Source organism: Microtus oregoni, unplaced genomic scaffold (genome assembly GCF_018167655.1).
Source record: "Microtus oregoni isolate MIOR12 unplaced genomic scaffold, Mior012 000054F_ref0000373, whole genome shotgun sequence".
NCBI lineage: Eukaryota > Metazoa > Chordata > Mammalia > Rodentia > Cricetidae > Microtus > Microtus oregoni.
Genome location: NW_024543830.1, coordinates 14,056,905 through 14,084,113, shown reverse-complemented (window position 1 = coordinate 14,084,113; position 27,209 = coordinate 14,056,905). Strand labels below are relative to the sequence as shown.

At 38.3% G+C, this 27,209-nt stretch overlaps 1 protein-coding gene across 2 annotated transcripts; it reads left to right on the top strand.

Moving 5' to 3' along the window:
• The first annotated feature begins 943 nt into the window (after positions 1-943).
• On the top strand, positions 944-27,209 carry LOC121437980 (leukocyte surface antigen CD53). 2 transcript variants are annotated; one of them, XM_041638136.1, is made up of 8 exons: positions 944-1,043; positions 14,723-14,801; positions 17,688-17,876; positions 19,608-19,682; positions 20,202-20,297; positions 23,997-24,077; positions 25,169-25,252; positions 26,287-27,209. In XM_041638136.1, the coding sequence occupies exons 2-8, from the start codon at positions 14,739-14,741 to the stop codon at positions 26,356-26,358; spliced, it is 660 nt and encodes a 219-aa protein (XP_041494070.1). In that variant the 5' UTR covers positions 944-1,043; positions 14,723-14,738; the 3' UTR covers positions 26,359-27,209. The 2 variants fall into 2 exon arrangements, with proteins under 2 accessions (XP_041494070.1, XP_041494071.1); XM_041638137.1 differs by lacking the exon at positions 944-1,043 and adding an exon at positions 7,836-7,932.

Sequence of the window (27,209 nt, the reverse complement as noted above, 5' to 3'; positions counted from 1 at the left end):
TTTTAGCTATTTTGAATTTTTTGTTTCCAAATGAAGTTGAATACTGATTTTCCAGATTTTGTGAAGGACTATGCTGGAATTATGATGGGGATTTTTTTTATTGAATATGTAGATTGCTTTCGGTAATGAGGTCATTTTCAAAATATTAATCCTACCAACCAATGAACATGGAGATCTTTGGGTTTCTTCTTTGGTTTCTATCTCCAAAGTAGTTTTAAATTGCATTTTCTTGCAGGCGAAGGATGCTGAACACTTAAAACTATGTTGTTCATCTGTATTTCTTATTTGGAGAACTGTTTCTTAAGGTATCCATACCTGTAAAAGTTTATTTCAGCCAGGTGGCGGTGGCACACAACTTTAATCCCAGCACTCAGGAGGCAGAGGCAGGTGGATCTCTGTGAGTCTGAGGCCAGCCTGGTATACAAGAGCTAGTTCCAGGACATCTAGGACTGTTACACAGAGAAGCCCTGCCTTGAAAATCCAAAATTAAAAAAAGTAAAAAAGAAAAAATAAAGTTTATTACTGTGTCCTCTGTTAGGTTTTATTGGCCTACAAGTATGTTTTGGTTCCAGTACCATGCTGTCTTTGTCACCATGGTTTAATTGTATAGTTGGTGGTCAGGTGGTGGGGCCACTTACACAAGAAAAGATCCACAGGTAATTCCTAGGTGCCATTTCAATCCAGAAGTCCCTGTTCTCTAGACAGGAACTATCACCCAAATCACTGTAGAGTTCCCCAGGATTTAAATTGGTGTACTAGGTCTTTGGTTCTCAGAAACTATCTTAGAGTTGTCTGTGGGTGGGAGCCTCTGAAAACCCACTGGGGAACAGTTGACTATCTGAGCCTAAGAGAGAACATTCAGTCTCACTTCCTCACCCTTCTCGCTTGGGTTTCCTGTCCTCACGGCACGACCATATTTTTTTCTCTCTTCACTTCTCCTTTTACACAAATAGACCCAGACTTCTGTTACCAGCCGGTGTTGGCCACCTTAAAGATAATCAACAAATTCTACCTGAAGTGCTGAGGGACACTGCCTACAAAAGGTAAGACTTACAGCTTTTAACATCTCCGAACAAGCTCATGTGGGGGCACATCACTTTAAGAGTCCCCATTAATCTCTCTAGTAACTTTAAAATGTCTGATTTCACAGATAGTTAGATCAGCAGTTCCTTCAGGCAACCAGGCTAGAAATACCTGGATTGACTTTGTTATCTGATATCTCTTTGGGCCTGAGCATCTTTGAGCCTACCTATCTGTAGCACTGAATTGCTTACTTTGTATGATGGTTTCTGATGGTTGAAGTTTTCTGTGTGAGGCGAGAAATGGGGGAGATCTTCTCTGTTGCTGGTGCTTTAGAAAACTTGAGTTTTGACTTTAAAGTGGGGAGAGAGGTAATAGCTGGAGTGATTTAGAACAGTAGCCAAGAGATGTATTGTCTTCATCTGAAAAAACATTTTATAAGGGAAGTTAGTGTTCTGACCATTGTGTTTTGGTATAAAATAGGATTTAAAGGAACCTGTAACACAGTAGGTGCCTTGTAACTGTGCTTAATGCTTTTATTCCAAGATAAAACTGGGGATGTTTAGTTTGGGGGCTTTCAAAGAGCAATGCAAACATTGTAATCTAAGGGCTTCTTTCTCCATATTCACTAATCCTTGATATACGAAGCATGCACATGAACAACTTCATATGAAGTGCTCAGCTGAGAGGAAACACAACACCCGATACAGCAGTAGTTTCCAGCTGCTAATTTACTAACTAACAACTACCCAAACTAATTCTAGGCTGCAGGTATTCAGCAAAGTAATAGTCAAGCTTTGGTCCTGATTTTCTGAGACTAACGTGGTCGTCCCTTGTCAATACAAAATGTCTGTGTCAAGTCCTTCTTAGTCCAGGAACTGTGAGAGCGCTTTTGATTATGATCTAAAGGAGAGAGAAGAAAGTCCCCTGTGACCTCATTTACTCACCTAAAAATCAGGGGAGAAAATGGGGAGAAAGCGACAGCTTACCATAGTTTCCCTCAGAGGCTACTAAACCTTATAATTAGAAATAACGATCAGTTTTTAGTGAACTGTGTTAACAATCAGGGGTTAGGCATCTCTTGTAGTCTGACATTGCTTTGGCAGGTACTACGGATAAGGAGGACAAATGAGGAAGAAGGGAGAATTTGTCCAAAAATAATTTTGCCCTCACGGGACTCTTCAGTCAATCATATATGAGGACCAGGCCAAAGAATGGTATCTGTTGGGCAGCAACGCTTTCGTTTCTCAATCTTAAAACGGAATCTTCACTGTTTCGAAACTTGTTGATTAGGAGCAGATGCTGAACTGAAATGTGGTTTCCTGTGTGGGTCAGTTAAGATTATTTCTCTTTTAACACAACGTTCTCTTACCTGTATGCACAGGAAGTGATCCAAAGTTCAGGCCAACACAGCTACCTTACTATCACTCAAAGCTTTGTTAAAGTGAGACAGATCTGGAAAGGAAAAACCCTGTTGTTTTCTCAGCTTCGTATTCCCTCTGGTTAGCCGCTAACTGGCCAGAAGCCCTCAAACTACAGCTTTCCTTCCCCAACCCCTACCACCCTATAGTGCTCCAATGGCCAGGCATTGTGTCCAGGTTCTGAACACACAAAGATAACTGATGTGATTGTCAATCACAAAGAGACTACCATGGGGGCGGGCAGACAGAGGGGTACAGAGAACACAATACAATGTGCTCTTTTCTATAAAGTAGAGAGAATGTACACACATTGCAGATGTTTGAGAGTCTGCCAAAGACTCCTTGAGAGAAGACACTGTTATGAATTTATTATACAGACCGGGTCTAGGAACATTACAGCTACAGAACACTGAATATGCACTCAGAGGAGCATTACTCCCCCACTCCTTGCCATAGGCATGATAGAAATGAAATTAAGCAAGAGAAAATAGTCACATGATCACAGGAAGCACCACAAGCCCTTTCTCCTACTTGGCAATTCAAAGTAGATGGCAAGTTTACTGAACAGACACGTCCTGGGTCTATTTCAGGGCAGAGCTATGCTTGACATCTAGACACAACAATTTCGATAGATTTCTATGGATTTGAAATGGGACACAGAGGCAGATTTCTTCCTCTTTAACCTTATTGTTTCCCTCGATCAGAAGGAAAAGTAGAGGTTATTTTTGGGTGTGTGTGAAGTTGTAGTCATTCTTTTTTCTGAAGTTTCATTCCAACAATTAGTGTGTTGATTTAGTTATAGTGGCTTGTGTTCATCTTGGCTTCTTCATATATTGGCTTGTGTTCATAGTCAGCCTATCACACTTCCTTATACCTCAACAAGCATGCACTGTGTAGGTCGCTCTGTGCACTAGGCACCTGTCCTTGGGATGTTATCAGGAAGAGCTACCACTTAGGTGTAGAAACCAGACACCTGTCTAGATCTGGTCTCTAAGGTTGCAGATGCTGGGCAAGAGGATGGTTGGGTATTTGGATTGTGAAGACTGTCTGGACAAAGGTTTTCAGAAAGAGAAAATATATACTTGCAAAGCCAGTAAGTAGGAGCTCACAATATAAGCCATGAGTTATTATGTTGGGATATAGAGGCAAATCTTCCCTACTGATTATCCATTTTCACCAAGTAGAAAAGAAATATGTTTTACTGCAAAATTCTTCATGGATTTAAGATAATAAAGATGATATGACATCTACTGGCTGGACTGTGTGAAGGTTCTGGGTAACTGGTCCTAGCTTAAGTAATAGCCTTATTATAGAGATCTCTAGCACCCTTAGTGGCTAGTGTCATCCTGCTGAGCTCCCTAGTGGGAAGAGACAACTTCCCACTATCATCTGAATCTATCTTTCCTCACTTCATTTTTTTTATCCTCCTTATTTGTCTTTTCATGAACTTTTTCTTTCTTTTTTTTGTTTTTTTTTAATTAATTTTTTTATTGCGAAAAGAAGAAAAAAAAACATAAACAAAAAAACAAGTTTCCACCTCCTCCCAGTCCCCCACCTCCCCTCCCCTCCTCCCACCCTTCTCCCCCTCCTCCCACCCCTCTCCCCCTCCTCCCACCCCTCTCCCCCTCCCCCCACTCCTCTCCCCCCCTCCCTCTCCAGTCCACAGAGCAGTCCGGGTTCCCTGCCCTGTGGCAAGTCCCAGGTCCTCCCCCCTCCGTCCATATCTAGGAAGGTGAACATCCAAACTGGCCAGGCTCCCACAAAGCCAGCACATTAAGTAGGATCAAAACCCCCTGCCATTGTCCTTGGTGTCTCATCAGCCCTCATTGTTCGCCATGTTCAGAGAGTCCGGTTTTATCCCATGCTTTTTCGGTCACAGTCCAGCTGGCCTTGGTGAGCTCCCCGTAGATCAGCTCCACTGTCTCAGTGGGTGGATGCACGCCTCGTGGTCCCGAATTCTTTGCTCATGTTCTCCTTCCTTCCGCTCCTCCTTGGGACCTTGGGAGCTCAGTCCAGTGCTCCTGTGTGGGTCTCTGTCTCCATCTCTATCCATCACCAGATGAAGATTCTATGATGATATGCAAGATATTCGTCAGTATTGCTCTAGAATAGGGTCATTTCAGGTTCCCAATCCTCAGCTGCCCAAGGAACCAACTGGGAACCTCATCTTGGGCACTAGGGAGCCCCTCTAGGGTCAAGTCTCTTGCCCACCCCAAACTGGCTCCCTTAACCAAGAATTGTGGTACCGTGCTCCCCTATCCACCTTTCCTTTATCCCAATTCTCCTGTTTCCCAGGTCCCCCCTCCTTCCCTTCTACCTTTTCTCTCCCCATCTCCCTTTACCCCCAAACACTATCCTGAGTGAGGTGTCCCAGACCCAAAAAGATGAATATGGGATGTACTCACTCATAATTGGTTTCTAGCCATAAAGAAGGACCACGGAGTCTACAAGAGGTGAACCTAAAGAAGCTAAGGAAGAAGGTGAACCCAAGGAAAAACATATAGTTGTCCTCTTGGCTAAGGGAAGTAGACCAAATTTCCGGGGAGAAAATCATGAACTTTTTCTTATAAAAGGCAAAACTTTTAAAGAAGTATTTCCAGGAAACAAAGCAAGGGAAACAGTTATTAAAGCCTTTCCGGCCCCTAAGGCATTTCACTCCTGAGAGCTCTCAGGAGCTCAGGGCTCATGCAGCACTCCCTGAACCTCTCTGGCTCGGAACCATTCAGGAAATTCTATCATATTGAATCCTTAGAACAACTCTGAAGGCAATATTAAATGCCTCTTTAAAGATGAGGAAACTTTAAGTTTGACAGCTTAAGGAAGTTGTCCAAGGCTATAATTGTAAGCGGCAGTGCTTGAACTTAAACTAAGCTTGTTTCTAAAGTTGTGTTTATCAAACAATGATCTTTATGCTTTGAGCTCAGTGAGTCATCTTCACCAAGTTACACTGCTCCCACCTGGTTCGTCAAGCCCGGAAGCAGCTGCAGATCAGTGATAACTTGACTCCCCTTGATCCTACATGTAGAGCAGCAAGTCCACCAAAGCTCTGTGCTTTGCTGAAGCTGCCATGAGGCTGACATGCAGGCCCAAGTGCTAATATATCTGTGGAGCATAACAGCAACAGACACGCTCTTCCATCAAGGTCTGCCTGTCTTGAGTTGACGCAAGCTGACCTGTCTATAAATAGACCTGACCAGACTAAATAGACCTCAATGTAATGACGCAGTATTAGGAATGAGGAATTTTCAGTATAGGAAAATTGTGTAGTTTTGTAAGTATACTTTTCTCATACAGACCCACATTATTGTTAATTTACAACAAGTTTATTAAGAGGTGCACATAAAAGCCATTCACTTTTTTTTTCTTCATAAAAGGATTTCTTTTTTTTATTGCGAAAAGAAGAAAAAAAAAACATAAACAAAAAACAAGTTTCCACCTCCTCCCAGCCTCCCATTTCCCTTCCCCTCCTCCCACCCTTCTCCCCCTCCTCCCACCCTTCTCCCCCTCCTCCCACCCTTCTCCCCCTCCCCCCACTCCTCTCCCCCTCCCTCTCCAGTCCACAGAGCAGTCCTGGTTCCCTGCCCTGTGTTAAGTCCTAGGTCCTCCCCAGAGAAAAGCCATTCACTTTTGATTTTAAATTATTTCTATTACCTTCTGAGATTATAATTACATCAAACCCCTTCTATTTCCTCCCCAAAAGTCCTCCTGTATACCCCTCATAGTTCTTTTTCAAATTCACAGACTTTTTTTGTCATTAATCATTGTCACACACACATTGATACGTACATAATTACACCTGTTCAGTCTATATATTACTACTTACATGTATGCTTTTGTGACTGACCATTTGGTATTAGGTATTGATGTGCTCTTCCCTGGAGAAGATTTTTTTCTTCTATTCTCAGCATCCTTCAGTTGCCTGTAGTTCTTTGTCTAGGTTTGAGGCCTTGTGGGCTTTCCCTCAGTCTACATTAGAGTGCCTATTGTTGTCCTTGTTTTATTCATGTTTAGGCAGTCACATGGGTCAAACTTTATGTGTGTATCTTATAACATTCCTGAGAGATAAAAAAATAACCATATCTGATCCTCTTGCTCTTACAGTCTTTCTGCCACCTTCTCTGCAATGATCCCAGAGCCTTAAGTATGGGCGTTGCTGCATAGATGTATTCATTGGTACTGGGCTTTGGTATTGGGGGGTTGTGGTTTTCTTAATGGCTTTTGTCTGTTGAAAACAGAAGTTGAACTAATGTGGAATGAGGACTACACTTCTCTGTGGGCATAAGGATAATCATTTAGAATGCAGTCAGTGATTATGCTGGCTTAGTAAAGTGGCTGTTGTAGGTTATCCCCCAGGAGCTACAACTTCACTAGCCCTGGGTAGTTGGCTAGGTTTCTGGTATTTCCTTCTTGTTCAGTGAGTCTTAAGGACAATTAGACACCTGTTTGTTACCCTTAAGTAATGCCATTACTGTATCCTGTGGGTTACTGTGCCATGCTGGTTCTTGTGGTCCATAGGCATCATCATGTCTGTGCAGTAGTGTTGGTTTGTGCATGGCACTTAAATTGTTATTTAGTTTCAAAAGTTCTGACCATGGAATTTTTGCATTCCTTACTGCCTTGTTTTTGGCTTTTTTGAGAATCACTTGGTTTTTTTATTTGTTTTGTTTGTTTCTTTGTTTTTTTTTTTGTTTGTCAAGCTATCCTGGAACTGGTAGATTAGGCTGGCCTTGAATTCACAGAGATCCTCCTGCCTCTGTCTCCTAAGTGCTGGGATTAAAGGTGTGTGCCACCACAGCCTCGTGAGAGTAACTTGTTAATATCTTATAAATTGTCTATGTAGAAAAAAGCAAAGCTACTCGCTGTAGCTACACATTGGCCTCTGCAACTGAATTTTATATAGACAGAGCTCAAACACTGTTAGAGTTCTTTTGAAGTTTCTGTCTAACCACAACCACCTCCAAACTTGATCTCACTCAAGGCAAGAGTAGATGGTGCTGAATTACAGATCGAGAGAGAGAGAGAGAGAGAGAGAGAGAGAGAGAGAGAGAGAGAGAGAGAGAGATCAAACTAGGAACCTACAAGATAGTTCACAAGCCCAAGCTCATTGTTTGGAGTAATTAAACGGTGTTTAGTCTGGTTCCCGCACTGGGTCCTGGGATGTGGCCTCAGAGCATTGTGGTTTAGTCTTGAAGGTTTCCTGGAAATTGACATCAGGAGCTTTCCTCATAAAAAAGAAACCCATGAAAACACTGTGAGTCATGGGGTGGAAGTGACAGCTTTAACTGTTAGGTCAGGGTCAGTTCCGCAGAATGGTACAAGAGTGGGAGTTTTAGAAACTGGCCAGTAATGGTGTAGAGAGGATAGGAGACATTTGCCTGGGCTTATAAGAAAATAGGGCCATTTTGCAAAGGAATCCTTCAATTTGACAAGAATCCAAGTAAGCAGAAAACCAGAAAGGGAAGAAACGGATACCCGTTTGCTTTCTGTAAAGGTAAGAGTCGATGGTGACACACCCAGGCTTGAGGGTATCTTGGTCATTGATGGAAAATGGGTGTATATATATTTGAAAAAGTTGTGATAGGACTCAAGGATGCTGGGACGTCTGTGACTCTAGGAGGCAGAGGACTTGATAACCCCCTGATAGTTGATAAAGAACTTATTTTCCTTTGTTTAAAGCATCATTTGTTAACAACAACAACAAAAATCTCATGGCTACTGACTCTGTAGTATCTTGTTTATTCTACTATATTAGAATATGGAGTTATTAAATGAGGTAAAACTATTTGTTTGTTTAACAATCTTACTAATTTTGGGGGTCATTATCTGATGTGCTAGGTGCCAGTAATTCAAAGGTGAATGGGTGTGCCTACTTTCAAAGTTTACCTCCTAATGAAGGAAGAGATGCTTGTAATATAGATTTTGATATAATGAAAAAGATTCAGAGATAGTGCAGGTACTCCTTTTAGGAGTGAGGACTAGCTATAAAAAATTAGACATCATAGAATATCTCATGGAAAAATGATATAATTGAGTGAAAAAATGGTTAGTAACTGATCAGAATAAATGTTGAGGACAGAAAGGAACATATTTTAGCAAAGAACATGAGTAAAAGAGAGGAAAGAGGTTTTAGCTTTCCATGCAATCTCTGGTCCGATTTGTTTCTACAGTTTTTTCATTTTTTAAATATCATATACCTGGAATCATGCATTATGCACTTTTATATCTATCTTTTGTTACTCACCATAGTTATTCTTTTACATTTTAATTGGTTCTTTGAAAGTTTCATACATCCTTTTTATTATATTCTCTACCTCTCCCACCTCTTCACTGATTTACCCACTTTCCTACCCTTTTTCATCCTTTCATAAAAATATTCAAGACCAGCTTGTGGTTTCAAAATATTCTTGGATATGAGGTCTCCCATCGGAGAGTGATTGACTTAGCAGGGCCTATACTCTGAGAGTAAAATGTTACTCATAGCCCCTAATAATTGTCAATATTGCCCCTGCTTGGGGGTAGAATAGTGTGCTCTCTATGTTGAGATTTGGTCTGGATTAGGCTTGCGTAGGGCTTGTGCATCCTGTCAAAAGCAATGTGGGTTCAAATGTGCAGTGGCCCTGCTGTGTCTAGGAGATAATGTTTCCTTGTAGTCATCCACCACTTCAGGCTCTTACTTCGTTATGCCTCCTCTTCTGAGATGATCCATGAGCCATGACAGGGAGGTGGTTCCGTCTTTAGGGCTGAACATTCATCAATTTAATATTCTTTGTACCTTGGCAAGTTGTGGGTCACTGTGTTAATTATTGTCTACTTAAAACAGAAATTTCTCAGATTCAGTTTGACTGAATTTATGGTCATAATTAGGAGTCAGTTTAATACTATGTGTTTTTATTAAAATAATAGTAGATTCCTTCCTACTGTTTCTGAACTGTCTAGACTTCTTAACTTCTAACTTCTTAGCCTGGTGATGGTGGATGGATATTCGTTCTTTCAGTCTGTGCCATTTTATTGGGGAATTGAGGCTATTGATACTGAGTGATATCAATGACCATGATTTTTGATTCCTGTTATTTTGCTGTTTGTAGTGCTGGTGGAGGGGTGTGTGTGTGTGTGTGTGTGTGTGTGTATGTGTGTGTGTGTGTGAACATGCACATGAGTGTGCTTCTCTTCTTTTGATTTTGCTGTGCTTTCATGTTTCATACTGTGTTTTCATTGATGTAGTTAACCTCCTTAGGCTTAAGTTTTCCTTCTAGCACCTTCTGTAAGGCTAGATTTGTAGCTAAATGTTTAAATTTTACTTTATCATGGAACATATTATTTTCTCCATCTGTGTTAATTCAAAGCTTTGCTGAGAATAGTAACCTAGGTTGGCATCTGTAGTCTCTTAGAGTCTAAACACCTTTGTTTAGCCACTCTCAACTTTTAGAGTCTTCATTGAGAAGTCAAGTGTAATCCTATTAGGTCTGCCTTTATATGTTATTTGGGTTTTTTTCCCTTGCAGCTTTTAATATTCTTTCTTTATTCTATATGTTTAGTGTTTTGATAGTATGTGGCAAGGAGACTTTCTTTTCTGGTTCAATCTATTTGGTGTTCTGTATGATTTTTGTATCTTTATAGGCATCTCCTTTAGGTTAAAGATTTTTTCTTCTATAATTTTGTTGAAAATATTTTCTGAGCTTTTGAGTTGGGTTTCTCCTCCTTCCTCTATACCTATTATTCTTGAGTTTGGTCTTTTCTTAGTGTTCCAGATTTCTTGGGTGTTTGGTGTCAGGTGTCTTTTTAGATTTAGTATTTTATTTGACAGGTGAATCCATTTCTTCTATTGTATCTTCAGTGCCTGAGATTCTCTCTTCCCTCTGTTGTATTCTGTTGATGAAGTTTGTCTCTGTAGTTCCTGTTCAAATTCCAAAATTTTTTGTTTCCAGAATTCCCTCAGTTTGAGTTTTCTTTATTGATTCTGTTTCCAATTTTAGGTCTTTAACAGTTTTATTTATTTCCATCTGCTGTTTGTCTGTATTTTCCTGGATTTCTTTTTTTACTAACAACTCTTGGATTTATTCAAAGCAATTCATTTTCAAAACTGAAGTTACCGCAGTCAGAAAAAAAAGCCAGAACACACAATCAGTTTGCCTGTCCTTGTGTTTGACACTGTGGTGGCTTTATTCAAAATACAGTTGCACAAAAGCAGTAATTTCAGTCTCTAAGGACTTAATGTGCTGTGTACACAGGCAGTCCAGAGTATTAAAACCAAATTCAGAACTACAGAACGAGGAGCCCACTGTTGCTCATTTGCATGAAAACACCACCCACAAAGCTAAATTAGTCTTAATAGTTATTTGTTTTTAAACCCATGAACTCTAATTCTGATTGCACAATAGATGATTGATTTTAAAAAGTCAATATATAGATTTTCTTTCTCTAAGGGATTTCTTTATCTTCTCCTTAAGGAACTTTATCATATTCATAAAAGCTGTTTTGCAGGTTTCTTTTTCTTGTGTTTAAGTTATGTTGAAATATTTAAGTCCTGCTGTGTTTGCATAGCTGGGCTCTAGTAGAGGCACTGATTGTATTTTTATTCGGGCATCTAGGCCTCTGAGTTGGGAATGAGTATAGGTTTAGGTGCTGATTTCTGGGTTTGTCTTTGTTGGGTAGATACTTTGTTCCTTGTCTTCTATTTCCTCTCTGGTTATGTATTGCCTCTTCTCCTGGCCTGTTTAGCTGGTGCATTTATATTGAATACCTACTAGTGTTTGCGGCTGTAATACTGGGATGAGTTGAGGAAAGGAAGGTTGAGGGAGAAAGTCTTTTTGATCTGTTGGTAATGGGTTCAGAGAAGAAAGGAAGATTATATCAGGCTTCCAGTTACAGAGCTGGTGATGAGCTGAGGGATTGGATCTCAGGAGCAGTAGGAGAGGTGTGGATCTGCCTTCAGACTACTTGTTGCCCCAGAAGGAGCAACCCTTTGATCAGTAGGGGATAACTTGAATTGGGGTTTGAGACAAAGCAACAAGAGGGAAGAGGAAGGTTAGAAGGAAAAGGAAGGTTTACCTATTGTAAATAGGGCAGCAATGAATAGTCAACTCATTGGCATATGCCCCCAAACCTGCTATTCCACTCCAAAAATACTTGTAATTTTTTTTGTAACAAGCTTTAATCATGTACCCTGGGTTGGCCTGGAACACGTGTCAATCCTCCCACCTCTGTCCTTGAGGGTTAAGTTTGCAAGCAAGTTTTGGATTATAGCATGTGCCAACTTTGTCCCTCATCCAACCCCTTCCTCCTGTATTTACATTCCTTCTCCCTCCCCTTCTGAACCCTCAATTTATAATTATTTATTTAAAATATTATTTCTATGTATTCTCTGGAAGTTTTGTGGATGTATATAATGTAATTTGGCCATACCCACTTTCACTGTCTCTCCCTAACCATCCCCAAACACTCCAAAACATTGTCCTCCCAATTTTGTGTCCTTATGTTTTTTTATAAATCTGAGTTTAGTCAATGCTGCTCATGGGTTCACTTGTGTGGGGCGTCTACTAGATCATTGGCAACTGCCCATACTTCCAAAAAACTCTGACTTTCTATTTCCCAGCATTCAGAAAGTTCCAGCAGCTCCTAAACTTTGTAAGCTGTCCTAAATTCATGCTGCAATTTTATGTAGGGCACCAATGCATGTAGGGTACCAATGCATGTAACCACAGTAGCTGTGAGTTAATGATACTCCACATCCAATACAAGAATTTTCAGTTTTTTTCCTTTCCAGACTCAATGTTATTGTTATTACAAACTTCTTTTTTATATATATATTTTAACCTCATATAATACTGTTTTTCACAGTTCAGTGTTTATTAAAGATATTTAAATAATGTGAAGTTTACTTTTCATTATTGTGACAAAAATCCTTAGGAAATCAACTGAAAAGAGGAAAAATTGTCTTTTAATCACAGTTTCAAAGGATGCAATGTGTGATCACTGGTGCCATTAGTTCGGGTGTGTTCTGAGGTTCAAACACTGAGGTGAGAGCATGGAGCAGAGCAAAAGTGTTCTTGTCATATGGTTGAGAAAGAAAGGGGGACATGAAGAAAGAAGAGAGACAGGGGTACATAGAAGGAGAGATAGAGAAAGACACACCCTGTAATGGCATGCCCCAGTAGCCTAAATCTTTCAAAAAAGGCTGCAGTTCCTAAAGAATGTATCACCTTTTGATGACACGAGAATTTATCACCTTTTTAAATAGCATTATCAACTGGGGACCAAGTCTTCATTTAACACATGATTCTTTAGGGGTCATTTGAGATTCAAATCACAACTAGCAAGAATACATGGTCTACTTATCTGTGCAGTAACGTTCGTCTTGCCTATGGTCTAACAATTCGCCTAGAGGATTTCCCTAAATGCTTCTTGTAGTGTGGATCTGCTGAGAAGAAATTCCCTTAGCTTTTGTACATGTTATAGTTATGTCTTTTTAATATCATGAACAAATCTCATATGTATATTATATTCTTTGCTTTTTCTTAGTTTTTCCAATTTTTTTTTACTGATTATAAAATCCTGATGTGATTTTTCTGGGGTGCATCTTAGTGTTTTAAATGCATTACTTTAGTCTTTCTTGGACTGACTGTTTTCTTATAAATCTTATCTTCATATTAACTATTTTGTGCCAAACATATCTTGTTTCCTTTGGCTATTTTAAGATTTTGTTTATAACATTGATTGTATACTTTATTTAAATTTTACTACAGAGTATAAATTTCTTATTTTTGGATTTCATTGATCTTCTTTGTCATGTGAATAAATTATTTTAATCTTCTTCAGAATTTATTAAAGGTATTAATTCTTCGAGTATTTTTCTCTCTTTACTTGGGTACTTCCATTACATACAAATTATGATATTCAGTATTACTTTATTTAGAGGTGCTCTATCATTTAAATTTTTATTATATGTCCTTTTATGATTTTTTACTACCTTAAAGTTCACTAATTTTTCCTTATATAATATCTACTAATAATATGTCCCAGTGTATTTTTATCTCAAGCATTTCAGCTTTAGCAGACTAATTTGCATATATATAGCAAGTATTATATTATGTAGCCTAGGATGACCTCAAATTTGTAATCCTCCTGTTTAAGGCTCCCCAGCACTGGGATTACAGGCATTTGCCATCATATTCATGTCTTGAAATGAGAGATAACCCTGGTTTACCTAGATGGGCATTGTCTAGACATAATTTTCTCTCTGTCCCTTCCCTCCCCTCTTTCCTTCCCTCCCTTCTTTCTCTATCCCTTCCACTTTCTCACTGTCCATCCCATTTGTCTCCCTCTTCACCCTCTGTGTGTGTACCTCCCTAAGGACATACATAGTGACAGAATTGGATACCATATGTACTTCTCTAGTGTCTATACACACATATATGCATATACCTACCATGTAATACATCATATATATCTACACAGTGGTATCCTTGCTGAAATAAATGATAGCCTCACTTAAAAGACTGGGCTCATATTGTGGACCCTTTTAACATCTCATTATGCATTTGTGTGTTTTATTTTTGCTATAAGATCAGCATCTATTGGAAGGTGTCTAATACTTAGCCATGGCCATATCTAGAACAGAAATATCTTAGATAATTGTGCATAAGAGGACCTTCTATTTTCATCTGGAGAGGTTTATAGACCATTCAATAACAACTGATGAAAAAAGAGGCCATAAATTTGAAGGAGATTGGGAGGGGTATATGAGCTATTTGGAGGAAAGAAGGGGAGGGAAAAATGTTGTAATTAAAACATGGTCACAAAAATAAATAAATAAATAAATAAATAAACAAACAACAACAGCAAATTTAGTTAGTAATGAATCTAAAGAGAGTTAAGGAACTGACTGACCAAGTCCCTGGCTTTCTTTTTCTTGAGCAGTCAGACATTAGTCACTAATATCACACAGGACCAAAAGCATTGGCTTAGTCTGTGCCACTAAGACTCACTTTGTTGTTAGAATAGCTCTATCATTGGGTCATGGGGCATACTGAAACATCAAACATTGCTTACTGAATTGGAGTAACATTCAGTGTTCAAGATGATGCTTGTTCAACATGGGCTTCAATTTTTAAAGTTGAAAGCAGAGATTTAGGGACAATTTCCAAAGGAGAAATAAATAGTTCAAATACAAGATGGTGGTGACAATCCTTTGACTCTAAACACCTACATTTTGGAGTCTGTTGTGCTACTTTACAATGCCAAATCCTCTAAAATATTCTTTTCTTATTCTTTCTGCTTTTTAGGTCATACTCTCCCAGAATGGGCATGAGCAGCCTGAAATTGCTGAAATATGTCCTGTTTGTCTTTAACTTGCTCTTTTGGGTAAGTGTTTCCTTGGAATATGTCTGAAATAAAACCCCTCCATCCCAGTTAACCTGTCCTTTCTTTTCAGCTAAAGAATGTAGTATAGAATGTGAACTGTGCACACCTTGAGACTATCTGGAACATGTCATGTATATATAAAGAAACAATAATTTCCTTCCCGCCTGCCTTTTTGTCTCTATAAGCCTACAAAACTGAAAGGTGCCAGGTGGTGGTGGCGCACACCTATAATCCCAGCACTCGGGAGGCAGAGGTAGATGGATCTCTGAGTTCGAGGCCAGCCTGGTCTACAAGAGTTAGCTCCAGAAGAGGCACCAAAGTTACAGAGAAACCTTATCTCAAAAAACAAAACAAAATAAAAAAAAAACCCAAAACAACAACAACAACAAAACAACTGAAAGGTATCAGTGCAGTCAATAATGGAGCTGCCAACTCTCTCTGGGGGCTTTAGGACAATATTGCAAATAGCTGGCATTTATAAATGAGAAATGGACTATAATTTCTGTGTTAAACTCTACACTCTCCTACTCCCTGACCGCATGGAAGAATATTGACAGACAGAGAAATAATATGGAAGTTCTGGTTTTTGGAAAGAACCTCAGAGATGAATTCTGCAGTATCTAGGCTATTTTTATTCTCACCAATAGTGTAAAAAGGTTCCTTTTTTCTGTCATCCTGGTCAGCATTTGTTGTTGATAATTATCTTTGATAGCTATTCGACAGAATGAAATGGGATCTCTATATAGCTTTGATAGTTGAAGATGTTGAACATTTTTCCATATTCTTATTGGCCATTTATATTTCATTCTTTTAAAATTGCTTATTTCCATTGTTCATTTGTCACTTGTACATTTTTTAATTCTCTTTTTTTCCAGTTTTGGAATTCCAGATAATCTAGCAATTTACTACTCATTTTGTCTCCGAAAGAAAAAATAATCACCTTATTACAAAGATATTTGAACCCTATGCTTTTCACAGGATCTTTCACAACAGCTAAATTGTTGATGCAGATTAGACATCCATCAGCAGAGAATAAAGAGTAGATGGTATATGTATATAGTAGAGTTTTTCTTAGACATAAAGGAGGATGGAATTATGAAGAAAATAGATGAAAATTGAGGTTATTCTGAGTGAAGTAAGTCAGCACCATATAGAAAAGGATTGCATCTTCTCCTTCATGTGTGGAAGTCAAGAAAAATAAAGAAAGACATTTAGCTAAAAGGGGACTATTAGGAGTGAGGAGGGGGAAAATGGAAAAGAAAAATCACTTAAAGATTAATAGAGTGGTGAATATGATCAAAGTACATAATATACTTGATGCACAGACCGAAAAATGAAACATTTTGTATAATTAATTTGAATTAATAAAACTGTTAAGTTTCAGACACATATGTCCACGTTAGTAATTTAACATGAAAAAAAGAGATATTTAAGGAGGTTTTACTGTACTGAATTCAGCAGCTGCATTTCATCTGTAAGATTAATCTGTACTCATGTATTTATGAGACTATTCTTATATATATATACATATATATTCTTTATTCTAGATATTAGTACACACATATATGTACTTATATATAGAATAATATATATGTACTTATATGTAGTAAAAGTATTAGATCCCTCATAGGTCTGACATTATCTTGGCATCTGAATATGTGTTGTAAAAAATGCAAGTGTTACTTCATATGCAGAAGCTGTTATTTCTATATGATAATGGGAAACTGAGTAAAGAGGCAAGTCTCAAGTGAGCCCAACCCCCCTCCCCTCAGATGATTCTGATCTCAAGGATATGAGAATATAAGTTAGGAGATACTTAAGAACCCCAGTAGCACATACACTGAGAGAAACAATAAATGGGACCTCCTGAAAGTGACTGAGAAGCTTCTGCAAAGCAAAGGACATGGTCAACAAATCAAAATGGCAGCCTACTGAATGGGAAAAGATCTTTACCAACTCCACATCAGACAGAGGGTTGATCTCCAAAATATACAAAGAACTCAGGAAATTGGTCATCAAAAGAACAAATAGTCCAATAAAAAATGGAGTACAGACCTAAACAGAGAGCTCTCAACAGAGGAATCTAAAATGGCTGAAAGACACTTAAAGAAATGCTCAACATCCTTAGCCATCAGAGAAATGCAAATCAAAACAATGCTGAGATTCCATCTTATACCTGTAAGCATGGTCAAGATCAAAAGCACTGATGACAGCTTATGCTGGAGAGGACGTAGGGTAAATGGAACACTTCTGCATTGCTGGTGGGAGTTCAAACTGGTACAGCTGCTTTGAATCTCAGCATGGTGATTTTTCAAAAAATTAGGCATACACCCAGCAATACCACTTTTGGGTATAATACCACTAGGACATGTGCTCAACTATGTTCATAGCAACATTATTTGTCACAGAACCTGGAAACAACCTCGATAAAAGAATGGATAAAGAAGATGTGGTACATTTATACAATGGAGTACTACACAGCAGAAAAAATAATGACATCTTAAAATTGGTGGGTAAATGGATGGATATAGAAAATATCATGTTGAGTGAGGTAACCCAGACCCAGAAAGACAAATATCATATGTACTCTTTTATAAGTGACTTTTAGATATAAAGCAAACAAAAACCAGCCTACAGTTTACAATCCCAGAGAACCTAGACAGCAAAGAGGACCTTAAGAGAGACATACATTGATCTAATCTGCATGGGAAGTAGAAAAACACAAGATCTCCTGAGTAAATAGGGAGTGTGGGGATCATGAGAGAGGGTAGAAGGGGAGGGGGAGGAGAGGAGGGGTGTGGAGAAAAACATATAACACAATAGAAACAATTAAAAAAAACAAAGAATTACGTTCACCTTAGAATGCTATGGAATTTTTCCTTTCAGGTCTGTGGCTGCTGCATTTTGGGTTTTGGTATCTACCTCCTGGTCCAAAACACCTATGGAGTGCTCTTCCGTAACCTTCCCTTCCTGACACTGGGCAATGTACTCGTCATTGTGGGCTCCATTATCATGGTGGTTGCCTTCTTGGGCTGCATGGGCTCAATCAAGGAAAACAAGTGCCTGCTTATGTCGGTGAGTCCTGTGATATTCTGAGTTGGGATAGATGACGGCTCAAGTCCAGGATGATATGTTTCATGGTAGATTACTTTTGGATGATATATATAATTAAAGAACTGAGAGGGATAAGAAAGTAGTGGTGGTGCATGCCTTTAGTTCCAGCACTCAGGAGGCAGAAGCAGAGGGATCTCTGAGTGTGAGGCCAGCCTAGTCTACAGATCAAGTTCCAGGATAGCCAGAGCTACACAAAGAAGCCTTGTTTTGGAAAAAGAAAAGCAGAGAGGTAATAAGCACAGAATTTTTGCTTACTTACTGCTTTTCTTCATTCTTTTACAACTTAGATGACAGTTTAGAGAATAATGTATCCACAATGAGTTGAGCCCATAACAGTCAAAATAAAAGCAACCCCGGAAGACATCTCCACTGGCCAGACTGACCTAGATAATTCCTCAATTAAAGTTCCTTTCCCTTTTGATTCTAGGTTGTGCCAAGTTTACAATAAAAACCAACCAACACAGACCATCGCTTGTCAATTTCATATATACACACATCACTTTGAACCATAACTTTCTTGCCCCATATGTGTCATGTTAATATCAGGATATAAAATATAGTCCAATTCCAGTAATCTCCTAAAGCCTTTCAAAATTTCCAAGACATCAAGATCCAAGATCTTTGAAATCTGAGCGTAGTAATTAACTGATGAAAAATAATGAGTAGGTTCTTCTGAACATAGTGACCCTCCCCAACGATGTAGAATTCTTCCTTAACTCATGCACAAAGTAGCCTTCATAGTAGGAGTTACACAATTTAGGTAAGGAGCTTGAATACAAGAAAAAGAGAGATTTGTAGCAGTTCCCTGTCAAATAATCAGCCTGAGGAATATTATCAGGCTTAGATTTTACCTACTGGCATTGGAGTAGAAAAGATACAATTTTTCTAGTGTACTAAGGAAAGAGGTTGATATGTTTGCATCCCAGTTATCCTTTAAGTCATGTGTTCAATCTTCTCTTGCAGATCAACACTTAAACTAGAGCCAAGATCAACAACAATAACAATAATTATGATGATGATGATAATTATTATTATTATCAAACAGTTCTTTGTCAGACATAAAATGATAGTAAACATCAGAGACAGGACAAAACAAATGATTTAAGCAGTCAAAATAGTTGTTTAAGTTTTTTAAAAGGTGAAGAATAGTTGTAACTGTCCAAGCTTTTTCATAAATGTCATGTAGGGATCACAATTCTAAATTTGGAGACGAAAATTTGACTTAGAATTATGATTAGGCTCCTTCTTTCTCTCTGTTCAGATTCCCTCCCAGCCTTCATCATCATCCACCTTTTCTCTTGATCTAGACTTGATCTGATATATGGGATCAGGACCCAAACTCATGCTTTAACATCCTGGCTTTTTGTACAACTGTTTCACTAGGCTGATGCTAAAACATTGACTCAACAATGTTAGAATAAAGTCAGAGGGTAGCTAATCTGCCCTCTAAAGTCCAACTGTAGGAAAAGAACACATATTGTTCCTAAAACAAGAGAGGGCTTATAAAGCCCTGGGGAGGCAGGAGCAGTTCCCATGCATGATTGTGTGTGTGTGTGTGTGTGTGTGTGTGTGTGTGTGTGTGCGTGCGCACGCGCATATGCCCACATGTGTAGACCTGTTTTCCCCCATGTCAGAGAGAGGTAGATCAGAAGTGGGGATTAATGTTCTGATCATGTCTCTGCTTTGTCACAGTTCTTTGTTCTGCTGCTGATTATTCTCCTTGCTGAGGTGGCCTTAGCCATCCTGCTCTTTGTGTATGAGCAAAAGGTAAGTTATGAAGAACATGGCTTGCTCTCTTCTTACTAAGATGGGGAATACATGGTGGAGAAGTTAGTAAAACCAAATTAGTAGTAAATCATACAAATGAAGTAGGAGGATGAGAGTTAATTGCAGTTGAGGTGAGAAAAAATGTCATGAAGATTGTATTTGAATGATGCCTTGAAAGATAACGAGAGAAAATGAAGCAAGCTTGTCTTCTTGTCTTCCTCCTGTCTACTTCTCTCCATGGAGTTGGTAGTCTTCTCAGTAAGGTTTGACCTTGGCTTTGTATCATCCTTCCTTTGTAACTATAGTTATGGAAGGATAAAAGTCCATCCATTATGTATATCTTCCTTCAAAACCATATAACCTTCAGCTTGTTTTAACATATAGCCTCCCTCATCTCACTTCCCTAGTTCTGGCTCCTTGGGCAGGGGTATATATTATTTGGTCCACTAGAAATCTCTTATTTCTTAAATACATCTTGTTTTTACTATGTCTTCTCTGATGAAATATGATTTATCACAGCTGAGCAACTTAGTGGCTGAGGGCCTGAATGACAGCATTCAACATTATCACACAGACAACAGCACCATGGCAGCCTGGGACTTCATCCAGTCACATGTAAGTACATAAAGAATCCTGCTCAGATGAGTTAAGCTGAATTCCAAGGTTTGGTTCCCAGAAACCAGCATCTCTTTCCTAATGTTTCAGACTCAAAGATCATCAGTTCTAAAGTCCAAAGTATTGTCTGTGCTCTCGTAGGCAGAGAACTATAGGGGTTAATCCAACTGGTTCAAATTTTTCTGCATTCTATTTCATTCTTTATCTACTGACATAAGATCATCGCTTTATCCCTAACAGGATGAAAAGAAGACCCGAATAAATCATATTGGATTAGTTTATTTACTTTTATTCCCCAGTCACCAAAATTATTACATTTTATTACCTAGCCCTCTAGTGTCACGTCCCTCATGCTTCTCCTTACCCACAAACATACATCAACTTTCCATTCTTTCCTTAGAATGCCGAGGGACAAACATGCGCTAGCGAGCCTTGTACGGGCGTGATATACGTCCCAAGAGTACCATCATCACCCATGATGGATTAATATGGAATAGACGATAGTAACATAGGAAATTACAACATAAAATAAAGGGGAGGACTTGGAAAAATTACAACCTCTATCTTTCAAACTCTTCATTTGTTTCATTTCAGATTCGAAGTCCCTTTTAATCTTCAGACACATAACAAAGTAAAAACAAAACAAGAGGAGTAAATCTCTTGATACATGTCACCAGCTTTATATCAACATTGTCACTGCCACCTCATTCAATCACCAAACATTTTGCTAGAAAATTCTAAAGAAAATGAAATATTGAACCTGATAGCATCTCACCCAATATTACTAAAGGGTCTGGCTCAGTGGTTAAAAGCACTTATTGCTTTGCTAGAAGATCTGGGTTTTGTTAGAGCACCAATCCAGTGACTCACAACCTCCTGGAACTCCAACTCCAAAGGCTCTGAAGCCCTTTCCTGCTTCTACATGCATTTGCATGGGCTTAGTGAAGATACACATAAATAAATTAATAAATGAATCCTCAAATATAGTATATATATTTATATGCAAACTACAGTCTTCATTCTAATTATTCTAATTTTCTCAAAAAATTTCAACTGATTTGAACAAATCAAGATATAAGAAGGTCCAAATGTTGCATTTAAATGAAATGTCTCAAAATTTCTTTTATTCTATAATAGTGTTTTTATATGTGTATGTGAACAAAAATTAGGTTATTTGTCCTAGAGATTTTACCATTTTCTGTATCTGACTGGTTTATTCTCTCAGGTATTTTGATGGCAGGAAATCTGCTTCCCAGAAGGACTGTGAATCTAGAGTCTTGATGAAGTCTCACTCTCTCCTTCTTTTTCTCTTCTTTTAAAATAACGTTTTTTTTTATTAATTGAGAATTTCATACAATATATTCTGATCATATCTACCCCTCAACTCTTCCCAGATCTGCTCCCACTTCTCTACTCACTCAAGTTTGTATCCTCATTTTATTGATAAACCCACTGAGTTCAGTTAGTGATACCTATATACTTTTGAGTGAGGTCATCCCATCGGAGTGAAGTTCACCTACCAGATATTATGCCTTATATCCTTAAAAACTGCTTATCCTTCCGGAAGTAATCAGTTGCCAATAACTCTTCAACTAGGGACGGAACTTCCTGGCCATTCTACCCTTTATGTTTGTTCTATTTTTGTGAATACTGTCACAATTACTGTGAGTTCCTATGTGAAACTGCCCTGTTGTGCCCAGGAAATGCTGTTCCTTATAGTGAATTAGTCTCCACTGCCTCTAGCTCTTACAACTTTCTGCTCATTCATTCTTTCACACAGATCTCTCAATCCTGGGAGGAGATGGTGTAATATAGATGTCAGCTTAGGACTGAGTACCCCATTTTCTACACATCGACCAACTGTGGGTTTCTGTGATAATTACTAAATCTACTAAAGAAAGGAACTTCCCTGATGATGGCTAAGTGATGCACTCATCTATGGGTATAGTAATAAGTCATTAGAAACTGATTTGATATTTTGTCCATTTTAGCAAAACCATTCTAGTAGGTTCTCCCCAAGGGCCTATAGACTATCCAGTCACAGATTATTGGCCCTCAAAATGGTGTCAAGTATGTGTCCTATCTTATGTAAGATGCCTTAAATCCAAGCAGAAAGTTAATGGTTACTCCCGTGGCATCTGGGTCATGATAGTACTAGTAGTAGTGTCTTGCTAGGCTGATCATTATTACAACTCTCAGGATCACAAGTCTGTAAGATTTATGGCCACATTTCTCCTCTGGTAGCACATACAGAACTGCCCAACACTATGAAATCTAGCCAGTACGTATCAAACTTCCAAATCAATCCAGCTTGATCTCTCCATGTTCTGTGACTCACATATGTTGGAGTTTCATCAATAGGGTCTTATACCAAGTTCTGGAGTGTAACTGGAGATATTGGCAGTAGCTTGTAATATGTAAGGGTCTATAGAACCCCAATGGCCAGCATCCCCAACAAAGGTTTATTTGTTAGTCTGGGGTCTAGTAGGGGCATTATTGTTCAATTACAGATAACGTCACTTAAATTGTTTATATTAAATTGTATATATATATATATATATATATATATATATATATATATGGAAACATACTGCTGCAAAAGTTTCCATATATCTTTTTCCAGATCTCTTTAGTGTTAGTTACCCCTCCTAGTATTCTATCCCTTACCCTGCCCTCCTATCCCCCAACTCACTTAACTATTCCCATTCCATTTATCTCCTTTATATGACAGAATTCTATCTAACTCCTCTATCTTGAGAGCATCCCCATACCCTTTTACCAGTTTCCTGGCATCTATCTATACTCCAATTTAAACAAATAATCTAAACGTTCAAAGTTAGCATCCACATATAAGAGAAAAAACATGAAATTTATGTTTCTGAGTCTAGGCTATTGTACTCAGGATGATTGTCTCCACCTTTGTCCATTTACCGGAAATTTTCTAAATTTAACTTTTCTTAAGATGTGAATAATATTTCATTGTATAAATGTACTACATTTTCAATATCCATTCATCAATTGATGGACATTTAGAATGGCTACTGCAAATAGAATAGCAATAAAGGTGTATAAACAAGTGTCCCTTTAGTAGGACAACAGTGTCCTTTGGGTGTATGTCTAAGAATAGTATAGCTGGATCATAAATTTCTCCTAGATGTAAAACTACCATTCCTCTTTTCTCATCTAAGCAGGTATCTAAATATTAATCCAAGTTAATCCAGTTAAGAGACACAATGAAGAATCTTTTGTTATACTATTCTCTCTCTCTCTCTCTCTCTCTCTCTCTCTCTCTCTCTCTCTCTCTGCGTGTGTGTGTGTGTGTCTGTCTGTCTGTCTCTCTGTGTGTGGTAGTTTGTGTAAAACTTGTCCAGAGATTTTCAGTAATCTCAAGAATCAATGTGGTTAGCCTTAGTTCTGTGTTATAAGGCCTCCTGGGAAGAAAGTACTCAATAGATGAATATATAAGCCAAACATGTCCTTTGTATTCTGTGAAGATGTCTTCTATGAACAAAATGATATAATAGTCTGGGAACATTTAGTTCCAAAGAGGCTGCAGAAGTAGACCCATTCTGATTTTTTTTTTCTTCTGGAGTCAGATTTGAAAGACAAGCATACCTTTTGTATAAAGTTTAGGGTTCATTGTTTGTGTTGGTTTTTGCTAATTTTCTAATCATCATGTTTGGGGGACTTGTCTTTCAGCTGCATTGCTGTGGTGTAAATAGCACAAGTGATTGGACTGGTGGTCCACCATCTTCGTGCCCAACAGGTGCAGATGTTCAGGTAATTTTGTTAGCAATTTTCCTGTTACTGGCTCTTTTGTTCAAACTTAATTACATCAGAAACTGTTCCAAAGGACCTAAATCTTCCACCTAGAAACAGGGAATTTGGAACAACAATAACAAAAAGGAGCAGGGAAACGACACCCAGTAACTATAGAAGCCTCGAAAATCCAGAAGCAAGTTAATCCATTTAAGAGACACAATGAAGAATCTTTTGTTATACTATTCTCTCTCTCTCTCTCTCTCTCTCTCTCTCTCTCTCTCTCTCTCTCTCTCTCTGTGTGTGTGTGTGTGTGTGTGTAAAACTTGTCCAGAGATGTTTCTAGACAATTATTCAACAAAAGATAGTTCTCACTTTTAAAGTATAATTTACATGATTAGGGTAGAATAGCTTGTTAGGTAACTGCTTGTCTTCTCTCTCTCCCTGGAGATGGCAGATGCATTTCCTTTGTGAGATGAGTTAAAGGCATGTGGAGGAATGAGAGTTTTGGAAAAGGAGTTTTTAGAAACCACCTTTCCTCTTATTTTTGGGCTCTCTTCATCTAGAGGAAAACAGAGTCATCTTCCAATAAACCAAATCCCTAAGACCTTGTCTTGACCACATATTACCTTTTCCTGAGTTTGGAAATCTATAAAAATATTCAGGTCCAAGGGAAAAAAAAACACAGGACAACCAGCAGTCAACAACTCTGGAATTTTATGAGGTTATGATGCTGATTCCTGAAGCAAATATTGAGATATACCTTGATCCAAAGATCACAACACCTATAATCCCATATGTTATTTTTTAGATCAGCTCTTAGTGTCCAAAGAAAATAAGGACATGTATTTTTTACTTACTTCTTGGGTGCTAGTTTAACTCTGTTAAGAGCTAAGTCTTCTGTGTTAAGTGCAAGTATACTGATAATATCAGTAGGAAGGCCTCTGACAATGTTCTCTATGTCTGTCTCTTTAAAAATTAAAGGGAAATAAAACTGCAACATCTGATGTCAGTCTCTGTACTAAATAAATACAAACTGCCATCCCAGATAACCTTCCTGATAAAGTTGACATATTGGATGATACCATTCATGCCTATAATTTTTCCCCTAGGGTTGCTACAATAAAGCAAAACAGTGGTTTCACTCCAATTTCTTATATATTGGAATCATTACCATCTGTGTATGTGTGATACAGGTAAGAGCTTCATCCTGGGATCCCCACAAGGATTAAATGAGTTAAAACACGCAGTCTTAGAACAGTACCGGGAAAGAAAAATGACGCAATAAATGTCACGTTATTCATGAGTTTCTCTATTCAAGGAGCAAATTATTATATTATCAACTCAACTTGAAACATACAGAAAAATGGTTATATGAATATATATCAAATTAATGTGCCCTTAGAGATACAAATGAGTCACAGTCAAATTAGGAGTGCTAAGCAGATTTCCACATTAGTTGCTCACTTAGCTGGTCTGGAAAAGATTATGATAAAATAGTTACTTTGAAAAATTGACCTTTTATGTTAAGAAGGAAGTAATGATGGAAATTATAATTATTTTCCCTTTCTGCTTGTACTTGGTTTGACAAGTGAATGGGAAATTTTGTTGTTTTGTTGTGTGATATTCATAAAATTATTTTCTACCAAAGTATTGAGCATATTATACTTTATTTAAGACCTACTTAAGTGCTAAAGATTAAATGACCTTTTCTCTGCTTGGAAGCAAAAGAAACCTAAGGCTTGGACAGAGCTGACTTATTTTTCTTATACTGTTCAATAAAGACAACTGGCTATACATTACTCATCTGTGACTTTTTTATTTTTTTTTTGGATTTTCGAGACAGGGTTTCTCTGTAGCTTTTTGGTTCCTGTCCTGGAACTAGCTCTTGTAGACCAGGCTGGCTCGAACTCACAGAGATCCGCCTGCCTCTGCCTCCTGAGTGCTGGGATTAAAGGCTTGCGCCACCACCGCCCGGCTCATCTGTGACTTCTTAAGAAGATAAAAATGTTTCCAAAACCTTCCACATTTCCATCATACTGCAATTGCTCCAATTTTCTTCCTAATGCTGTCCTTAATCATAAAGAGAGAAATTCCTTAGAAGGGAGTGATGCCGGAGAGTGGTCACAAGGTGATAGAAATCTTGCTTTTCTGTGTTACCAATCCTAGTATCTGTGGGAGAAATGTTTTCTCTTTTGAAGACCTCACATTTTCTCAATTCTTTTCACAGGTGCTGGGGATGTCCTTTGCTCTGACACTGAACTGCCAGATTGACAAAACCAGCCAGGCCTTAGGGCTCTGACTTGCAATTGCCCTGAGCTTAAAAGACTTATCTCTCTCTGGAAAACCAAAACACCCATAGCATGAGTCCCCAAACAATTACCTGCCTGCCTGGTATTTTGATTCCTCTTATCTCTCCCTTGAGTGGGTTCCTGCTTTATATACCCAAGGAAGAGAATATTGGTCATGAACTTCCCATCTCAAGCAGAAGAAAATCATTCACCACCTGATAGCAGTAACCATATCCCTTAAAGATGGGGAAACATAACTGGGTGAATTTTTTGGACATGAGAGGCCAAGAGAACCTATAGCTCTTGTGACCTAAGATCCACGAATGGCTGCCGGTGTGGATATAGCTCAGAATACTGACCTAACATATGTGAGCCCCTGAATTTAGCCCTGAGTACTACAAGATAGGCCCACGTTTAAGTGTTAGATTCTTAACAATTGTCAAATCAGTCTCTAGCCTCTGAATCATGCTATTTTCACTCTGTAAGAGACATACTGAAGGGAATTTTGGAGTCAGATTTACTGGATAATTGACGTACCCCATTTCCTTTTGAACATAGACTTTGAAAATAGGAATGTTACAGAGATCTCTCTTCAAAGGGAAATGTTTCCATTTCTTTGTTAAAATATCTTATTGATTTCTGTTATATCCATCCATTCAGAAATGACTATCTAATATTCCTGCCCTATCTTCATTCAGTCTTAAAGCTTTTGAATTATGTAGCCATGGAGAACAGCCCAGAAGTACTAATATCTCCACTGTGTTAGCTGGTAATCATATTCATGTTTATATTGTTATTTCTTTACAAAATAAGGTTCTGTTAAGGTACTGCTTTAACACTTAAATAAACAAAATAGTTTATG